At 37.8% G+C, this 9,438-nt stretch overlaps 1 protein-coding gene across 1 annotated transcript; it reads left to right on the forward strand.

The window, feature by feature from the left end:
* The first annotated feature begins 6,687 nt into the window (after positions 1 to 6,687).
* LOC145778460 (uncharacterized) lies at positions 6,688 to 8,252 on the forward strand. Its single transcript, XM_082589938.1, has 2 exons — positions 6,688 to 6,765; positions 6,948 to 8,252. The coding sequence occupies exons 1-2, from the start codon at positions 6,688 to 6,690 to the stop codon at positions 8,250 to 8,252; spliced, it is 1,383 nt and encodes a 460-aa protein (XP_082446064.1).
* The last annotated feature ends 1,186 nt before the right edge of the window (positions 8,253 to 9,438 follow it).

Raw genomic sequence — 9,438 nt, forward strand, 5'->3', positions numbered from 1 at the left:
ACAGGAAAAGCGATGGAGATGCGGAAAGTTTATAAAAAAAAATGACAGTAAACTAACGCAACAATCAATATGAACTAAGCCGAAAACCAACCAACAAATGATTTCTTTTTACGTTGGTTCAATGGTTACAAATTATTTTTAGTTGTATCCAGGCTTTATGCCCTTTGGTTGAAGATTAAGATGAAGGGGAAGGAAAAGCAAGGCAGAAAATTTTCGTGTCCACCTTCAGGCATGCTTTTGAGTGTCCTGCCAAAGACACAGTCACATGCTCTTGAGTGGTGTTAAACTGGCGCCTTTTCTTGTGTTGTAGCTTACGAGTGCCTCTCACCACTCGGCCACAGTCTCTATATAGAGACTGTGACTCGGCTACGCAAACAAAACTCAAGAATAACGAGAGCGTCCTCTAGCGTCATGTATCTAAATTATTAATAACGCGAAATAGCAGCACAGAGCAACGCGGGGATTTCAAAACACGAAGCCAGCAGCTGATAAATCGTTGGCGCTATTTTTGATTAGCATTGCAGCACGCATTTTCAAGGTGCTGGAAAATAACATTACACTTTTTATTGTAGAGATAATAGTTGCATCTTTAAACTTTATCTTTAAGTTTGCAGGCAGAGTAAATTAAGAAAGTAAATAAATAAGGAAGTAAAAAAAACGATTTTTATGCGGTATCGACAGCTAGCCCAAATTCAAGCGTTTTTGGAAATCCGTGTGGACTCCCAGGTAGGCCCAATGCCTTAGTCTAACTTAACGATTGTGAATGCATGCTGCCCAAATACATTTTCTCAATTGAAACTTAAAAAAAGGCTTTAATAATAGCTTATTTTGGCCGAAGTGTTCAAACAGTTTACAGCCAAGATGGTTACCTTTACTGTTGAGGCTACTACTGGTATGTTTATGGGTGTCTTCAGTCACACAAAGTGATAATTTTCTATTTTGATGTGATTTAGGCCAATGTTTTATTTTGAAAGAATCTGCTATATTAGGTTTAAAAGTAGGCTGTGGCTATTTTTACCATACAAGTGTTGCCAGATAATGAATTTTGCCCTAATTTGGGAAAAGTTTGAAGCTGCTGAAGACAAAAAATCCTAACCCTAATTTTAATTCTTACCCCACCCTTAATCCTAACTCTGGCAACACCTGCCATGAAACAATGCTTTTTGATGGCAACCATGGTCTCTAGCATGGAAAAATGGCCACTTTTTTAAAAGCAATTTCTTATGCCAACACTAATTATTACGTAAATTGTCTCCTTGTACTTGCATTCTATATGCAGTATACCAGGAGTTACCAAACTAAAGCACATGGGTGCCGCGGAATCAGGCCTGTGACAATTTTTGACCAGGCTACTGATGGTATTTGCATGACAAAGTAGATGAAACAAGAAGTTATGTAAAATTAACTGGTACATCATCATGGACAAGAATGCTCAAGAAACTTGCCTATTAAAGTTTCTATTTAGCTTAATCTGCAGCTTAATCTTAATCTGCAGCTTAATCTAGCTTAATCTGCAGAGACGATGCAGCATCACCTCTGCATTCGTTGATAACAATACCACAACCTTTCAAGCTCTCATTCGCAAAAGATTATATCAGTTTATAACCCGATGTAACTTGTCTTCCAATCAATGGATTTATGAACTCATGCGAACGGACTGTTATTATCAATCTTTGTATTTGGTTCATTACGACTCAGCTCTTCGGAGTTGAGTATCTGCTTTGTTTCTACTTTCTAGGCTATGTGTGATTGTGTAATATGGACCATCTTGAGTCTGATGCAAATAAATAAATAAAAAATAAAATAAAGCAGCGGTTCTTAACCTATAGGCCATATCCAAAATTTTGCCACCAAACATTTGTTAATTCTACATAAACAAATACAGACTACAGAGCTTCTGTCATGCAAGTAGTGTACAGAATCAGGGTTGCCAGATGGCCTAAAATTTAGACAAAAGACAATAAATTAGCTTAATTTCATATGCTGTGTCGGATGGTCAGCTAATAATGCAGATATTTATTTGTGCTAATGATCAAATTCTTGTGACATCAATAAAATGCTGTACGTACCACAAACAAAACATTTTTTTATTCTGTCTTAAAATGTCTGAATATCAAACTAATCCTGTCCAAAATCTTCTAAGATCACCTGGCAACCCTGTACAGAACGACTGCAATGTTGCCATATGTAGGTATTTTGGGAAATTTGTAGGGAATAGGGAATCTCTACGGGATTTTTTACTTTACACTAATCAAAGTCATTGCGATTTCTATCTGGTCGTGGGACTGTCGGTCTTTCCGGTGTTTTTCATTTGGTGCTCTTGTTGCCTGGATTCTGTCATTCAACGTCAAGATTATTATATTGGAATGACTCAATAAATAAATCAATAGCTAAGATCATCGTGTCCTGATCACTTCTCACTATTATCATGCCCAGAAGTGTTGTCATCCCATTGACGACTGTACATAAGTGGGCAACTGGGCATGCTAACAAGCAACATGCCGCTACATGTTTTACAACGCTCTGCCATACTCTGTATAAACACAACCAGAACAGAGATCAAGGCTGTGAAGTCGGGCGAAAAATATACCACCCTGATTTGTGACTGGACGACTCCGGCTTCAGTGTTGCCAGATTTTGTTAATTATTGTCATTTTTTTTTTTTAATTTAATTTCAATAAAGTTGTGATTGAACTTGAAACAGCGACTTTCACAAAAACTAACGATAACAAACACTTTTCCTTTTTAGTAAAGTTTTAAGTTGCAATACAGAGAACAAGAAACACTTTTTTGAAAATAGTTTGCAAATAAAATGGCATTCTGTTGTTTATCGTTTTGTATCAAGGTGGAGTCGGCCTTTTTTTAACGACTCAGGACACGCCAAAATCCCTCTGACTCCACAGTCCTGATCACAACTAGTCAATAGTCATCCCACTCCTCTTTTAATCTATATAATGTGACTTATACACTGATTTGCACTCAATTGTTCATTGGACTCGAATTTCCTTTTGTTGGTGCGAAATTCATGTGTTTACTTTATCGTTTTCTACATGTTAGGCTGTTCGCGCTAGCAATGAAACATGAAATTGAATTTAATTATTATTTATTCTGTTGTTTTAATTGAGGGCCAATTAAGTGGGGTTAATTACAAGGTATTAACAGTGCACTTTTGGTAAGTTTTAAAGTTCTCCAATTCAAAATACAACACCTTTGCAGTAGAAATATCTAACAGTATTTGTTACTGCCAATTTTCTTAAGTTAAGCCCTCTGCGTTCATTTGTGACTCGTTTGTTAATATTTGGATTTTTTCTCTTTTGCCGACCACTGTACTAAAAAAGCCACCTGTTTTTGTTTTTCTTTTATATTGTTTGGCCTCTTTCGCATCTGCGTTTTGGCACCTGTGGTCTGTTTTCGTTAAATCAGTAACTTATTAGTCGACGATACAACGTCAGTTTTCATTGAATTATACAACCATTATGACCTATTCGTTTTTCAATAATTGTCAATCCTTGAGAAAGGGAATTCGTAAATTGTACTGTAAATCGATTTGTTTCATTCTACAAAATTGCTTTTCTCTGGACGGTCGCAAATTAAGAAATCTCAAAGTTACCTGTGTTTAAAAGATTGTCTAAAAACGCACATTAAAAGAACACGTGAAAACCAATTCAAATTCATGTGTCGTGTTGTTGGAAGCAATCTAGACAGAAGAAACTGACCAGGCAGTTCAATAGAGCGAAGGTCAACGACAAACAAAATACGTCACTGTAACGTAGCAATCAAATAGACAAAGCGGACGTTACATTTCAGTTTTTAGACAAATCAAATCAAGAAAGTCGTCGTTGTTGACAGTGAGCGAAGTTGAATGTCAAGAAAATGGCATCAAATTCTGTAAAGGAGACAGACGTGGCAGATAAATCAAATGCCGAAGAATCATCAAATCCAGAGCCCCCAACATCAAAAGTGACAACAAGATCACAATCCAAAAGGCTCCAACAAGCAACAAATGGCAGTCTGCACCCAAGCGACAGCGCCAGCAAAGATTCTAGCAAAAGCCGCTCCTCAACAATGAGCGCTAAAGTTAAGAAGGCGGTAATATTAGCTCGATTGGAATCACAAAAAAGGATTTGCGAGTTGGAACAAGAGCAAGCGAAAGCAAGAGCAGAATTTGAAACAATGGTCCTAAAACAAAGTCAGCTACGCGAAGAACAAGAAAGAAAATTCCTACAACAAGTCCAGGAAGCTAAACTAAAGGCAGAGCTCCAAGAGACAATTGCCCAACTTTCGGAAGAAGAAGATGCTGGTGAGCGCTATAAAATATCTAAAGACAATGTTGATATAAACGGACAATTTCAATCGAATTTAGCAACTAATGTAAACAATAATGCTGTGTCTCCTATGTTATCCAATTTAACGTTGAGTGACGTAGAAACCAGCAGGTCTGACATCTACAAACCTATTGTTGTTTCAAACAAAATTAATCCTGCACAAGCAGTAGCAAATAAATCGTTTGCGAGACATGAGCCGAGTACGTCGTATGCCCAGGCCCCTGTACTAAATCAAATAAACAATAATCAATCAGTAAACTCGAAACAAATTCCAAATATTACTATCAATCCGTCCCCACTGTTGTCTGTAGAACCCCCAGTCTTTGATGGAAATTCTGCTGAATACTGTGGTTTTATAGACGCATTTGATACGTTAATTGATTGTAATTTCACAGAGCCTAAACGTAAACTTTTTTATCTGTTGCAATACACCAAAGGCTCTGCGCACACTTTGGTAAAAGGGTGTCAATACATGCTTCCCCATGAAGGTTACACAAAAGCAAGAGCTTTGCTACAACAAACCTTCGGTCAAAAATTTCAAATAGCTCGCGCATGTGTTGATTCCGTCATAAACGGACCATCTCTTCAAAATTCTAACAAGGATTCTCTAATCAAGTTCTCTTCGGAACTTACTTCCTGCATATGTACTTTGTCTGGCATGAATTACTTGCAGAAAATGGACAACATGGATACCATAACAAAAATAATAAGACGCTTGCCAAGTGGCTGGTATTCTGGCTGGTTACGCGAAGTTGACGTAATTTTGCATGAAAGAAATCAAGAAATAAGCCTTTCAGATCTCTCACGATACGTCTCGCGCAAAACGAGAGAAACGACCAATTTGGCATGCGATATTCTAAAATCTACTAAAAAACAATTCGATGATTCCAAATCCAAACGTAGGAGCAGCGTAACCTTTGCAACGCAAATAAAATCGTCGAACCATGAAAGGACATGCCATCTGTGCAGAGATAAACATTTTCTCAATCAATGCAAACAATTTCGAATGATGAATATTGACCAAAGGCTTAAATTTGTAATCGACAACAAACTCTGCAAGTGCTGTTTAAATGCTGGTCACTGGGCATATCAATGTAAAAGGAAAGACCCTTGCATGAAACCAGGATGCACTGAACGCCACACGACTCTCTTGCATCCCCCAGATGCAACACAAATCACCACAAATATCACACCCAAAGACACAACAACTCAAAAAATTAATCAACCTACACAAGCAATACGCAATGGGCTTGTCAACACACGAACAAATTCTCGCAGTCTGCTTCCTATAATCCCAGTAAAGGTTCGCCTGCAAGGAAGTAATCAAACTATCACTACGCAAGCGTTTTTGGACAGTGGAAGTACAACATCTTTCATAACAAATGATTTGATAGAAAGGTTACAAATTGCCGACTGTCAAGAAACTAATATTTGTACCATCACGCTAAACAACACTGGCAAACGTAACAAGGTAAAGGTGGTCACAAATGTCGAAATGTCAGATTTTGACGAAAACAAATACATTTCTCTAAGCTCTCTTTACTCCACTTTTCAAATTCCTGTTTCAAATACAGATATTCCTACCCTAGAAGACACTAAACACTTTCCAGAATTTGCAAACATCTCGATTCCCGATGTTGACGCAGAGGTAGGACTTCTTATCGGCAATGACAATCCGTACGTTCTCCAACCACAAGAAGTAATCCAAGCAAAGGGTGGCTATTATGCCATCAAAACGGCCGTTGGCTGGCTAGTGAATTGTCCTAACAGCAAACAGGATCAAAGTAAAACTAAAAATTTCTTTACCAAAACTTCTACCCATCCAATGTGCGACATGTGTTTTGACGCTGTTGACTCAATTGTTAACTGTAAACCCGAATTATCTGTTCAACAAGCTCAATTCATGAAATCTGTTAACTCTAGTATCAAACTTTTGGAAGACTCGCACTACCAAACTCGACTTGCACCAATGAAGGCAATGACGATTCCTCGATTGGAGTTATCAGCTGCTACAATCTCAATTAGCTCTGAAAAAAAATACTACAAAGAGAGTTAAAGGTACCTTATCTCAATAAAGAGTCAATTTTTTGGACCGACAGCACAACTGTCTTGCGCTATCTCAACAACTCAAACAAAGCGTTTCATACCTTCGTCTCAAATCGAGTTCAACAGATTAAAGATGCTTTAACAATTTCCCAATGGAGATACGTTCCCACTAAATGTAATCCTGCTGATCATGCTTCAAGGGGTCTCTCAATTCCAAACTTTCTTCAATGCAATCAATGGAAAAACGGCCCTGAATTTCTATGGAAACCACAATCTCAATGGCCTAAGCAACCAAAATTTCTCGAAGTCGTGGACAATGACCCAGAAATTAAACAACCAAAGCAAACGTGTTTTGCAACCCAAAGCGAATCCCACTTTCTGGAAGATCTTTTGGGTAAGTATTCTTCTTGGTACAAGCTGAAAAGAATCGTTGCTTGGCTTTTCCGTTGTAAGCATAAATTTCTGACTTTAAGACTCACTAACCTTGCAAATAAACAAAATGCCCCAGCACACAATCTTTGCTTGTCTCCAGATGAGCTCACAAAGGCACAAGACTTTATTTTTACCTTTGTTCAGTCAAAACACTTTGCCAACGAAATCAGCCAACTGAAAGCACAAAAGCCATTAAACAACTGCAGTAGCTTAATAAAATTCGACCCTTTCTTAGAAAACAATTTACTAAGAATTGGTGGCCGCATCAAAGCTGCACCTCTCAAACACGATGCAAAACATCAAATTATCCTTCCAAATCGCTCCCAAATAGTTCCTCTCATCATTCAAGAAATGCACGACACATTTGGTCACAGTGGCAGGGAACACGTCCTGTCTGCCCTGCGCGAAAATCTATGGATTATAAAAGCCAATTCAGCAGTCCGCAAGGTTTTATCCAAATGTGTTGATTGCCGCAAAAGAAGCGGAAAACTCAGCACACAAAAAATGGCTGATCTTCCTAAAAACAGATTGACACCAGACAAACCTCCATTCACCTATGTTGGTGTAGACTATTTTGGCCCATTTATTATTAAAAAGGGTAGAACAGAACATAAAAGATACGGTGTCATTTTTACTTGCCTTGTAATAAGAGCCGTACACATTGAAATCGCAAACTCTCTTGACACTTCATCTTTTATACTCGCTCTACGACGATTCATCGCAAGAAGAGGGCAAGTAGAAGAAATTAGATCTGACAATGGTTCAAACTTTGTTGGTGGTGAACGAGAAATGAGAGAAGCCATCAAATCATGGAACAACAGTCAAATCGAAGATGCTTTAACACAGAAAAGCATCAAGTGGATCTTTAACTCTCCAAGTGCATCCCATCATGGAGGTGTGTGGGAAAGACAAATCAGATCCATTAGGAAAATCTTATCAGCTATCTGTAAAGGCCAAACTTTAACAGATGAAACGCTGACTACCTTCATGTGTGAAGTAGAAAACATTATTAACAGTCGTCCACTTACAAAATCGTCAGACGATCCTAATGACATGGAGGCTCTCACACCGAACCATTTGCTTCTTCTAAAACAGCAAATAAACCTTCCTCCAGGCTCATTCACAAACAAAAAAGAGCTTTACTCTCGAAAACGCTGGAGACAAGTTCAATACATGGCCGACGTCTTTTGGACACGGTGGGTAAAAGAGTACTTACCTTTGCTCCAGCAAAAACAAAGGTGGACCAAAAAATCTCCTAATCTGACTGTGGGGGACATAGTTTTAATCGCAGATAACACACCCCGAAACAATTGGCTCATGGGTCGCGTAATTCAAACGTTTCCCGACAAAAATGGCATTGTCCGTAGCGTTAGCGTTCAAACTAAACAGTCCTTGATTGTCAGACCAATTCAAAAGTTATGCTTGATCGTTCCTGCAAAACCAATGTAAATTTGTGCTGATTTTGTTTTCTCATGTTGTTTATACCTGTGTATTTGAACAAATGTACGAGGCCTTAAAGGGGAGGGAATGTTACTGCCAATTTTCTTAAGTTAAGCCCTCTGCGTTCATTTGTGACTCGTTTGTTAATATTTGGATTTTTTCTCTTTTGCCGACCACTGTACTAAAAAAGCCACCTGTTTTTGTTTTTCTTTTATATTGTTTGGCCTCTTTCGCATCTGCGTTTTGGCACCTGTGGTCTGTTTTCGTTAAATCAGTAACTTATTAGTCGACGATACAACGTCAGTTTTCATTGAATTATACAACCATTATGACCTATTCGTTTTTCAATAATTGTCAATCCTTGAGAAAGGGAATTCGTAAATTGTACTGTAAATCGATTTGTTTCATTCTACAAAATTGCTTTTCTCTGGACGGTCGCAAATTAAGAAATCTCAAAGTTACCTGTGTTTAAAAGATTGTCTAAAAACGCACATTAAAAGAACACGTGAAAACCAATTCAAATTCATGTGTCGTGTTGTTGGAAGCAATCTAGACAGAAGAAACTGACCAGGCAGTTCAATAGAGCGAAGGTCAACGACAAACAAAATACGTCACTGTAACGTAGCAATCAAATAGACAAAGCGGACGTTACAGTATTGACTAATGAATCCTAAAGTTTCTGTAGGGATTTAGCGTTCTTTTGATTGGCAACACTGTGACTGTGTGACACAGGCCATCTTTCAGTTATCCGGCCCACACTGACAAAGTTTGTTGACTCTTGCTGTATCTGCTTGGCTTGTGGTAACTTTTCTTACAACAGATCTAGGTTTGTGGTGGTGTTTGTCATTTCATATTCAATCTGTGAAAGTACCTTGATGACAAAGACAGTTTGTTGATATGATTCATTTGGCAGGCGGTTATCCAATATTAAGTCAAATGCTTTACCTGCTTATCATGCAATGTAATTGCTTCTAAATTAACTTTGCAATAGCTTTAGTACAATACATATAATCTTAGTAAATGTAAAATGTAGTACATTTATAGTAAATGTACCACAAGAATGTAAACAAACTCATAATAAAATGTAATGCAAATAGAATTTCTAATCTAAATACCATTTTCCACCTTATTGGGAAGCTCAGAAGGTTCTTGTTCAAATACAATATGTAATTATATATCCACCAAAACAGTATGG

This window comes from Aplidium turbinatum, chromosome 10 (assembly GCF_918807975.1).
Source record: "Aplidium turbinatum chromosome 10, kaAplTurb1.1, whole genome shotgun sequence".
NCBI lineage: Eukaryota > Metazoa > Chordata > Ascidiacea > Aplousobranchia > Polyclinidae > Aplidium > Aplidium turbinatum.